The sequence below is a fragment of the Bombus vancouverensis genome, chromosome 1, assembly GCF_051014615.1.
Source record: "Bombus vancouverensis nearcticus chromosome 1, iyBomVanc1_principal, whole genome shotgun sequence".
NCBI classification, from domain to species: Eukaryota; Metazoa; Arthropoda; class Insecta; order Hymenoptera; family Apidae; genus Bombus; species Bombus vancouverensis.
Window position 1 is genome coordinate 15,920,637 of NC_134911.1, and position 11,460 is coordinate 15,932,096.

The 11,460-nt window shown below is 49.7% G+C and overlaps 2 protein-coding genes across 2 annotated transcripts in view; both read right to left on the reverse strand.

Annotated features, from left to right (window-relative positions):
- LOC117153512 (homeobox protein araucan) overlaps positions 1–6,991 on the reverse strand; it is a 74,622-nt gene extending 67,631 nt beyond the window's left edge. Inside the window, exon 1 of the mRNA XM_033327619.2 lies at positions 6,744–6,991. Within this exon, the coding sequence (XP_033183510.1) occupies positions 6,744–6,854 (111 nt within the window). The 5' untranslated portion in view covers positions 6,855–6,991. The remainder of the gene's footprint in view (positions 1–6,743) is intronic.
- Positions 6,992–7,456: 465 nt separating this feature from the next.
- LOC117153502 (uncharacterized) lies at positions 7,457–9,526 on the reverse strand. Its single transcript, XM_076621464.1, has 4 exons — positions 9,481–9,526; positions 8,539–8,552; positions 8,331–8,449; positions 7,457–7,845 (listed from the first exon to the last, which is right to left on the reverse strand). The coding sequence occupies exons 1-4, from the start codon at positions 9,524–9,526 to the stop codon at positions 7,701–7,703; spliced, it is 324 nt and encodes a 107-aa protein (XP_076477579.1). The 3' UTR covers positions 7,457–7,700.
- Positions 9,527–11,460: the final 1,934 nt, after the last annotated feature.

Here is an 11,460-nt window from a genome sequence, read left to right on the forward strand (position 1 = left end):
ATAAAGAGCTTTAGAGATTTGGAATACGGCTTTAAGTTCGAGTCGTATAGAAACGAGTACGCACGAAACGGCCACCTAGTTCCAGTACTTTCCATATTTACGAAAACACTCTACAGCGTTGTCTAATTTAACCGGAGAGTTGTCCAGAGACATCGATGGAAAGTGACGTCGCGATTTCCCCGATGGTTAAAGGACTTTTACACGCGGTCGTTAACAGGACGCTGTAATCTCGCGCGAGAGCGATACTACACCCTCGAGTGACGTTTTGCGGAAGATTCAGGGTGCAGGAAAATTGGCTGGCACCGACATACATTCGTTCCGTCGAAGGCGAAGCCGAAGGGGGCTGGACCGCAAACTGTTGCGTGAAAATAGCAAAGGGCCGTACGTTGCGTCTGTCGCTTAATAAAGCGGCGACGAAGCGAAGCGGTGGCGGCGAGACCGTGTACACCGCTAGGCTGGAATAAAGGCGGAGTTGCTGCTCTCTCGTATCCCGTACGCTATACTCCCACTTTGGATCTAGGCCCGCGTTGACGCGCGTCAAGATAAACTCACCCTCGTGACGGAGCGTGCGGCAGCGGGCTACCGAGGGTCGTTCAATTAGAGCGGAAGCCCCTTTTCGCCGAGAGGCGGCTCGCCGTTTACGGCGAGGGTCGAAAACTTTTCAAGGAACGGGACACGACGAGGCAGGAAAAGAGGAAGGGGTGAGAGCGGCGGCGGTGGTGCTCTTCTCTCTGGGAACGCCAGAAGTCAAAGGGAAAGAGCGGAGAGTAGAGAGAAAGAAAAAAGGAAGCGGAGACACGAGGGGGAGAAAGCGCGCTTGTCGGAAAATGGAGAGGCTGCCTCGGGACTCGCTGTGCGTGATACACGACCGGCCGCAACGACACAGAAAAGATTTTTACTGCTCGCCGGAGAGATTGAACGACGCTCGTCGCTGTTGCGTGTCACGGCTCGTAGACGGTATTCTTGCGCCTGCTGCTTTTTGTCTATGACGCTTAAACGAAGTACCACGATCGTCCCCCGATCCTCCGATCGAGCGTCATACATTGGTCTCTATGAGTACAAAGACACGGCGTTTTCCATCTTGAAGATCCCATTCGCGATGGCTCGCGAAGCGTTCAGCGTTTCCCGGATGCAATCTTTTTTAGCAACAAGTGGTCGATGTACTTCTTTAACTGTACGTACCGAAGCTTCGATCGACTATTTCCCGCGGTGAGACTCGCTCTTAATGGCACGGAACCGAGGATCGTAGTTCCGACAGGGTCGGTGTTATTGCAGCGACGAGCTGGATGCGCTCGAAGGCTACTAGCGAGAACGTCGGCGTAGAAGCGTAACCACGGGGTTCGGGCGACCGTGGAACCGGTGAACGCGTTGCACGTGTCCACTCGATACGGGATGCACGTGTCGCGTGTTTTCACTCGAAGAAAGCCTTCATTCAGCGGCTCGATGGCAGGAACGCGGATCGTAGTCGAACGAAGAGGGTGAGCCGAGGGGCGGGAAGCAGGAAGGGCGACAAGTGGCTGAACGACAAGTGCGTATCCTGCGTGCGTTGAGAAGCACGCGGAATATCGGGGTATTACAGGGTGCAGGCCGTGTGAACCTCGCAACGAGCGTTCGGTTCGGGAAAAGGAGATATCATCGAGCGGAACGCTCGATGGAGCGTCCCGTCTAGCGACATCTTTCCCCTCTTCGGAGCGCCATGGGAGCTCTCTGCGTGGGACGTTTAGATTGTGGGAAGATGGTATCGCGCCTGTACGAAATTTAGTGCCGGTAGAGGGAGAGAGAGGCGATGTATCGTATCGTTTCGTGCATCTCTCGCGATGCCCGATAATTCCAGCCCGATTTGGAGAAGATTGATGCCGAAGGTGTGTACCGTGTAATGTTTTCCCCTTTTTCCTTTTTTCCGTCGAAGAGAAACGCGCTCGAATAAAAGCGGTTGATTAACTGCGCTCATATTTCATCGGCGTCGTTGTAATTATGCGCATTCGTGCGGGCCACTTTCTTCGGTAGAGGGACGGGGTCGCGGCCTCGCGCCGTAGATTTTTCTATCCACGAAAGCGATATAAAGGGATTTATGTCCGTTTTTGCGAAAATACCGAACATCGCTGCGAAACGATTCTTTCCGACCCCTGATTCACGCGCCTCGGTTTTAACCGCGACAGTAAATTCGGCTGTAAACGGCTAAATCTGGTTCGGACGCGTTGTAAAGCAGACCGCAAGCCGCAGCAACCACTTACCGCGCGAATATTAAATCTCTAAATCGTAAAGCGCACCATTACGCTGTCGTCCATTCAGCAGTTCCAACAGACAATAGCGCAGGCTGAGACATTACGCTCTAAGGAATCCCCGAAATAGGTCAGTTAGCGAGACAGCTGGTATTAAACGAGACAGGCATTATCTGTCCGCTTGCAACGACCTTCGAAATTGGCAAATGACGGGCAGGTTCTACCTTTGGAGATTCCCCGTGTTTGGTCGTAGTGTCGTAGCTGATGATACCTTCATAGAATACGTACGATCCTTGGAGACTGGTAGCTCGAATATAATCCACGGATGGTAATTAATCGGATTGAAAATATCACGAAATAATTTACAGCGACGTTAGCGGTGAATAAAGATCGGAATGTCGAGAAAAGCAGTCGTCTCTGCGGAGGTCCTTCATCGTCGGCTGTTAATCAAGCCTAATTAATACGGACGCGATCGGATCTGGACCCGAAGGAATTAAAAGGCATCGTTGCAGCTGGCGAGGATTAAAGTGGTAAAGGTGTTACGTATCCTATGGACTACGTTGAAACGTCAAGATTATTCTGATAACGAACCCGCTTTCTTGGCTGCTATTCGAAAGTAGTGAGAGGATGGGAGCACTGATATCAAAACGGGCAAGGGGTTCCGAGTCGGCCGGAAGTATAAGTCGGGGGCTATAAAGAGACTCTTCGGAGTGATCAGCCCCGAGACAAGTCCGAACGTGGTAAAGCACAGGTGTACCGCGCCATAATTTACAGCTAGCTAATAAATTTCACTCGGGGAATCTTGTTCGTCGGTTTACGCTCGAATCTGGAATCGTATCGTGGAGTGGTTGCGCGCCAAGTTCTAACGCGAGGACATAAAGCGACCTCGGAGATATTTAGAGGCGGCATTAAGGGAAAAATAATTGTCAGCAGGGAGAGGCCGCCATTGATAAGAACGAAATGCGCGCGATGGTGCCGGCCGTTTCGACGGTAGGATGACCGTCGAACACGATTCGAAACGATCATTGAAATTTATCGTACGTCACCGATAAACGCTTCGAAACGCTCGATTAACGTTTCTCATTTCCTCGACAATGTTCGGTGGACGGATTGGCGCGCGTCGCATTCCGATTCCCCGCCGACAGAATACTTAGCCTCGTCGACGCGTAGCCGATTGGTCTTTGCTATGTGAAGCAGTTTGCATTGTGGATCAGAAGTGCGATCTGTCTTGGAAATCGCGTGGAATTCCGTGGACGTGACGCGCGAGTCCCATGCTCGACAGCCTCGTTCCACTTCTCATTTCAGTTTCACGACGATGCCCGGCCGGTGTCCAAGCGAAAGCAGCAATTCGGAAGCAGCTCGTACACCGTCGTTATCGTACGAATCGGCCGAGTTCTCTCACGAAGCGCGTACGTGCCTCGAGCAGCGAGCCACGTTGTATTTTTCTACCAGAATCCGTGGTTTTCGGTGTGAACGGAACTTAAGAGCTTGAAAGAATGTCGCGTGCAACGAGAACGCGCGCACCCTCTTCGACTTACCCCTCGCGTTACCCTGGGTATACCGTGTTGCATTACCGTGCCGCGCCGAATCGCTACGAAAGCGCGAAGAGAATACGAGAAACGACGAAACACGGATAGGAATGTACGATGACGTCACGTTTAAAAAAGACAGAGAAAAGATCTCCGAAGAAACAGGAGGAACGGAAAAATTGGTAGAGGTAATGAAGAAATTTATGGAGGGAGAAAAAACGAGCGATCCAGGAGGCACGAGGGAGGAAGAAAAAAGCGGGACAAGACGAAAAAGGAGAGAGGCGAGGAGAAAACGCACACGAGGAAGGAATACGAAAATCGGTGGTCGATCAAGGATCGAACGTGTGTTACCTATGCGCGAGTAATAAGCCTCGATATTCCCACACGGGCCCATCCTGGCCCGCCGTGGGAAACTCATACGTGAGCGGTGCGCGCGAGTTAATCGAGAGAGACGTGTGGCGGCCTTACGAGCCGAACTATTTCGACTCGCAGGTGCGGATTTTTTGATACGGGAACACGTCGCGTCGCGTTGCGTCGTACTCGCAGCGTTTCAACGCGTCGACATATTTTATCGCGCAGCTGGAACGCCACCGTGTTACGTATTTCTTTCCCGGTTAAAAATTAAAGAAATACGAGCTGACGTTTTTAATCGATCTCTCTTATTTGTCCAGATAACGATCCCGTCGATCGGCGATGAGACCTTTACTTTAAAGGAACTGGACTGTGCGGCGTCCCGTTCGCAATTTTCATCGTAATAACGCGATTGTGCAACGTGTTGACGTCGCCGATCGGTAATTTTTAGACGGGGGTAAATCGCGTCTCCGGTGCTGGGAAGAAGCTTTTAATGTTTTAATCTTGCGAAGCGTATTAAAATCGCTGCGAGGAAGCTTAACTGCGTTCCGGTACGGCCGGTATCGTCGCGGACCACGCTCGATCGGTTGTTTATAATTCTTCGCGTGCACTAAGGAAGCAATTTAATAATAATAACGGCAGCGGCACACGGATTCTACACGGCCGAGTGTACGCAATCATCGTATATCTATATACATACGCGTATATAATCGTTTATCATAATAATGCACACGCGAGTGTGCGTGCCGCTTAATGTACACACCCATACAAATGGACAGCTGATTGCAACTTATGTTGCCGCAGTTATTATCGTCGTCCGTCGAGAGGGAAGAAGAATTAACCGAGCCCGATAGTTCTTGTCCCAGAATTTTGTCCGTGTACACACGCACACGTACTCGGGGGTCGATCGGGGCCAGGGGAGAGAAAAGATGCCAAGAACGGAATACATCGAAGGTGAATCTGGGCCTTGATCGGGTCTTACATCGCAGCTGCAGGTGCCTTTAGAAATTGGCGGCATAGCAGACTCGAGGTAGGGTTGACGAGAGAAGTTCTCGAAGGGGGACCGAGGGCATCGGGCCGTCGATGCTGCACGCGCCTCTGACACACCGATGCCACCGATATCTTCTTAAACTTTCCTATCCGCTCATTCATGCCCGGCTAAATGCCTATAATTTCCGGGATGATTACAGGGCACCGTAACCAACGCCCTATAGACCCATGCTGTTCCACCGCGAGAGCTCGTTACACGAGACCCCCGAAATTGAAACGGAATGAGCTCCCTCGCCTTCCGTTCTCTCTTTTTCGCCCTTTCTCGTGCTTTTCCTCTAGCTTCGACTTACCCGAGCCACCCTAGCCACTACGCTCCTCGTCAGCGACCATAACGATATCTAAATTTTTCGTTCTGCTCTCATCGACCCATCCATAAACTCCTTCGCAGGATTATTGCAGGTTGCTCCAGTTAAATAAACAGAGAACAGAAAAGGCACGGAACAGCTGGCTCCCTTTTTTCGATTTTGGTGCTTCACTGAGCCAAGTTTTTACACTCGTGTCACGTTCCGCTTCGAAACACGATGCTTTCAGAGTGGCAACGAATTAATAACGAAGCACGAAACGGTTAACACGCCCCGTGTTTTAGCAGAGTCGAGATCCGAGATCGAAAATCACTTGAAAAATTAGCGGCGAAAGATACGTTCGAGCCAACTTTCGAATTCGCGTGAATTTTAAGGACGATACAATCACTTTACCGGATACATATATCGAATAGTTAATTCGATAAAACTGATCCGATGTCGTTGACGGAATCGTTCCGGAGAAAAGTGCATCGTGTCGATGGCATCGTGCCCGCGATAAAACTAGCCCCCGATGATCGCGTGCACGAGAACATGCTTTTAATTGTAACGCGTCAATTAAGGGGTAGCACAGATTTGATTCCACATCTATAATCGGAATTGGTTAACGGAGTTTAAACTATATTGTTATATAGAGCGTATCCATTTTTTGAGAGAATAGAATCGTTCGAACTCTTTTTACCGATCCCATTCGAGCATACGAAGTATCGATCTCACCGATATACCCTGCAGAGTATTCGCGGAGGTTAAATTGATTCACGCTGTCGTTGTTATCAATTTTCACGACAATTTTTTAAAACGTCGTACAATTTTCCATGTTCGTTTCATGGAACGCACTATGGTGAATGTTTCAACGTTCCAGTGGAACTAAACCAGTCCACTATGTTATTATGATAACGCGTGACAGTGCAATCCACCTGTGCTCCGTGTAAATTATTTAAAATACAGCTTCACCTAATATACGAGTCTTCTAATTAGTTTAAACACTATACTATCGGGGAAAAAGTTACGCAAAAATGTAAATGCTCGCCTATTACACGATAATAACGCGTTAGCACGGAAAAAATGTAATAAATCAGTAACATAAATCATCCGTACCGGTTCCTATCGATCTTAACGCACACGTGATTTCTCTCTCGATTCGAAGCGAAAGGATACCGGTGTTTGCAAAAACTGTAACGGTTCGATCCCGATCTCCCACGCTTTTTTCGTTCGACCGCGCACCGAATCGATCGAATATCCCGATCACGAGAGTATCGTAGCAGCGAGGAAAAAAGAAATCAACTGCTCACCTCCTGTTGCTGAATTAGGAAGTCGGGAGCGGGTGGTGGCGGGGGTGGTTCCGTGGCGGAAACCTCTTGAAGCAGTCCCACGTGCTCCCAGCAATCTTCCGATATGTCCATGATCGTCCCTCCTCTTCCTCCTCCTTCCTGTTCAAATGTCTTCGGGGCGAACGAGACACAAAATCCGCGCGGCGGGACGTCGCGACTCGGATCAATCTGTTTCTCCTGGTCGGTTGTCTGGTTCCCAGATCTTCCTCTCTCTCTCTCTCTCTCTCTCTCTCTCTCTCTCTCTCTCCCTCTCTCTCTCCCTCTCTCTACCTCTTCTGATTTTCTCCCTTAACAGCTGGTTTCGTGGAAAAACCGGAAACTATATCTAGACACGCTTGGTCACTCTATCTTTTCTTTTCTTTTCTATTACCAAGTGTTCCTTCTTTCTCCCTCTCACGATGGCTGTCTCCGCAGCCGGAACTCTGTCACTCGTGAACCGGGATACGTATAGCAGTTCGAGGTAGTCGTAGACGGACGACGCGCGAAAAAACCGAACGGAGAACGCACGAACACACGGTAACCGTCGACACGGCGTGTCGCGTGACCCGCGTTCTATGACGACGACGACGGCGTCGAGGACGACGACGGCCGTCGGTGGTGGTCAGTCGGCGTGGAATGAAGTTGGCCCGCGGGTTAGGTTGGGTTAGCCGAGCCGGAGTTGCAGCATCAGCGGAGAGGGACGAGAGGGCAGAGCGCGCGAGCGAGCGAGCAAGCCGCCGAAAGAGGGGAGAGAGAGGAGAGAAGAGCAGAGAACAGAACGGAACAGACCGGAGTAAGCGAGCATTGGAGCGAGCGAGAGGTGTCGAGGGGCGAACCGACGAGGGAGAACGAGATACGAATAGTCAGAGAGCTGGAGAAAGGGGAAAAGAGAGAGGGAGAGAGAGAGGCGTAAGGCGTAAGTCTGCCCTAGTCGCTCGCTTAACCGTGCAGGAGGTGGCGCCAATATAACCCGTACTCCACCTCCGTCCGACAAAGAGCTTGCGTATACCTGTATGCGCCTGTTGGTAGGCCATACCGCCTACTGACTACCGTATTGCAGGATTTGCGTACGTGCCGCCTGTAATTATTCCGATTTCACTTATATTCCGTCATACCCGATGTTTTTACGTCCTTCGTTTAACCGCTGCTCCCCTCGATGTACCTTTTCCCGCGCGTCTACGCCGCTCGGAGAACGTGACTTTGTACTTCTGCTTCCAGCCTCTGTGTGGGTTAAGCGAACAAGCTTCACGATTCCGTCTACGTTTCCGCGATGACATCTTAGGAAATGTAAATGACGACGCCCTCGCGTCACGGTAATCGTCCTCTCTATGTCATTCCGATCGGTCAACCGAACACACAGGATATCGATGCGCGCTGTAAATCTGCTGACCGGCGATTAACACTTTCTTCTACCGCCCAGTCGTTCTTTTCGACTAACGTATATTGCGTTACTTATCGCAATTACCGCAATTCTCCATTTCCTCGAATCGATCTGTCGACACGGGGACAGAGAACGATAGTTCGCTGGCGCCGATAAACGATCGTTATCCATGATCGAACTGCCCTTACCTTTCGCGTATACCTCCCGGTAATCGGCGACGACGTGGGCGGCGTAGCGGTCTCTCTGAGACAACGCGAACCTCTTGCGTGAACTTGCAAAGGGTGCCCTGTGATCGTGAACGAACGTCCTCTCAAAGAGCCGGATGTTCCCTCTTCCATGTCTCGATCAACCATCGCGAGTGCGTGCCATTTGCATTGACATGTTCCTGTCTTTAACCAGCTCGTTCGTACCTGTAAATTTACATTAAACTTAGATTTATATTTTTCAATTCAAATAGAACGCAGTGAAAAAATGCGCACATCCTATCCGCATTTACGCGAAACATATATTTTACGCGAGTGCACTGCGCGCATAAACATCAGCCTATGATACTTTGTCTTCGAGAACGTCTTCCACTTCCTCGTTGCATCGAGGTAAGATTTTTCACGGCAACTCTTCGTGACTGGTTTCGTAATAAGCTCGCAGGTGGGTTGAAAAAAAACGTTAATTGTACCTGTCGTTATCGTGCGTCATCCACTGTTTACTATGCATTCATATTGTACAGAAGTCGTGGAACGCGAGAAATACTTTACGAGAGTAGATTAGCGGTTTAGCAGGCGCGTTATTACACGCTGTCACCGGCGCGTTGCCTGTAACTTTTTCCAGCGTTTCTTGCGACGTTCGTTACTATGCACGACAAATTGTAATATAGCCAAGAAGAGTGATTCGCGCGATAGGTGCACACTCGTTTCGGAAACGCGTGCTACATTACGCGAGCGTAATGACGGTTCACGTACGTCAACGAAACCCTATAGTTAGAGTTTCACACTTTTTACCAGCGATACTCACCGGTAGCACCAGCACGAGCAAAGCGTTGGACAGATTTTTCGCGAGCTTACAACTTGACACATATTTAACGCGTTGTCCGGCTGTGTACTCTTTGATAGCCACGAATACATTTCCGCTGTTCGCGCAAGCTACACGGCAGTGCGCGACTTAACACGAGCGAGCGCGCGAGTAACGAGACGCGTACAAAAGTAAAGAAGAAAGAACGAGCGCGAGGACATCGAGCAGCAAGCTGCAGTCGAACGAAGGGTTGGAATGCGATATGAATGCGTTAATGCGTCGTTACTGACAGCGACACGAATCGTTGATAGTATTTTCGGCCCTTCTTCGTACCCAGTGTACCCACCACTGGTACCTCGACGTTCATACAGTCAGCCATTGCTTCACTTTTTAATTTCTTTTTTGTTTGTTTTGCAAAATTCCCCCCCATTGGCGGGACGCGTTTTAATTTGACTGCTACCGTTTGCGTCGACTGGCGTACCTGGCTTAAAATTCTACTAATAGTCGCCACTTGGCAGTCGCTATTATCGCGCGGACACACTCTGAAATAGCACGGGTTGTCACATCGATGTCAAAGATTGATCGCAACAGACTGTGACATTCTCGTGGAACGTCGGGGCATCGATAAACGCAATTGCTGCCACATTGAAAACTCTCCGAATGACTGCTCCAATCGTTAGTCATTTTGAAAAATTCTCCACGATATTTATATTTCGGATAGTTGTATTGGGATGCCGCGTCGTTTAATAAAAAATTAATAAATAAAATAAACCGTCGACCGTGCTTTTCCTCTGAAATAGGACATGTATTTATACGAGATATTGATCTATGATCGCGTGTTAAATGTTTCGTGTGAAACGTTCGGGCAAACAGTCGGTCAATTTCCGTGGTATATGTATTGCCGAATAAAAAATGCGGAGCTATTAGCCGCGCCAAGGTATACTTTGCTCTTTTCATGGACCTCTAACCACCAACGACAACGCGACCCCGTAGAGTGTTGATCGAGCCCTCGACTTTGTATGCACGGAAAGCCGCTTTACGACGTCAACGAAGGGGACACGCGCGCTTCGGTTGGATACCAGCCATGATAATATGTAATGCCTGTATAGAGCCAAGTGCTCGATCGCGAATCTTTGAAGTCCGAACTGGCTTTTCGCCGACAAACCGGAGCCGCTACGATCAAGTACTAAAAATCATCCGGTAAAACTATGAGAAAGCCAAACATACAGCTCTCGGTGGTCATACTCGCGGGCATCGGCTGCTTCACAGTCCTTATATTCGTTCTTTTTTTGGTACGTGGAACGAGCGTATATACGGGCGAGCACCTGTGGCCACTTTAAACGATGCCGTGGTAAACGGTAGTCAGGATAGATTGAACGGTCCGATAGGGTTTTAGCTCTCTTCTTTTGCAGTGAGGATCGGGACTCGCGCTTTAACCCCTCGACTCATTAGAGCCCATAACTCTGTTCAGCGAAACGTTTTACGTTGGCTGCCGTGCGGTATACGTAGCCACCGAAAGGAAGCTCGATGCATTATACCGTATCTTAGCTTGCGACGCGTATCTCTCATGTTTCGAACGAAATTTATTCCTCGAACGTAGAGTTACGGACTCGTTAGCTGTGTACATTAATCGCGATAACTGTTTCAGAACTGAATGATCGGACCTTAATGTATAATGCAGCGTATAATACCGTAATAATTGTACGGAATCGACCTCGACGGACGTGACGTTCGACCACTGGCTTCACTTTTTTTCACTCGTCTCCTCGAAACACGGTTTTTAGGCGATCGAGACGACGAGTTCGACTAGATACGCGCTGGCTTTGTTGTCTGTTATTGCCGTTTTTCCCGCGGACCTCCCACTGTCCTTCTAACGAGACCACCAAAGGTACCGGGAGTAAAAACCGTGCAAGAAACCTGCCAAAGTACGCTCTTTATACGGGATGTTTTATATCGTAGCCAATTCGAGTGAGTGCAGTCGCTCCAATTATGGACGAATATATAAGTCGCTGCTGTTGGATACGCGCTACCATTGCGACCCTTTATATGGCAAAAACGATAGAGAGCGCGAAGTCCGTCATCGGGTTCAGGTCGAATTTACTGTTACACGTCGGCGTTGCTTGCCATCCGTGGAGAGGACAGCATGATCTAGAAGCTGTTTTTTGCCAGCGACGCGAGCGCATTTGCACCTCCACCGCGCGTTTCTTAGTTCGTGCGTGCATACACGCGAGTAACTCACGACGTCCCTACGTAACGTTCCTCTGGAATCTTTGACAAAAACCGAGCTGGCGTTAGTTCTCTCGTTCCGCCCCG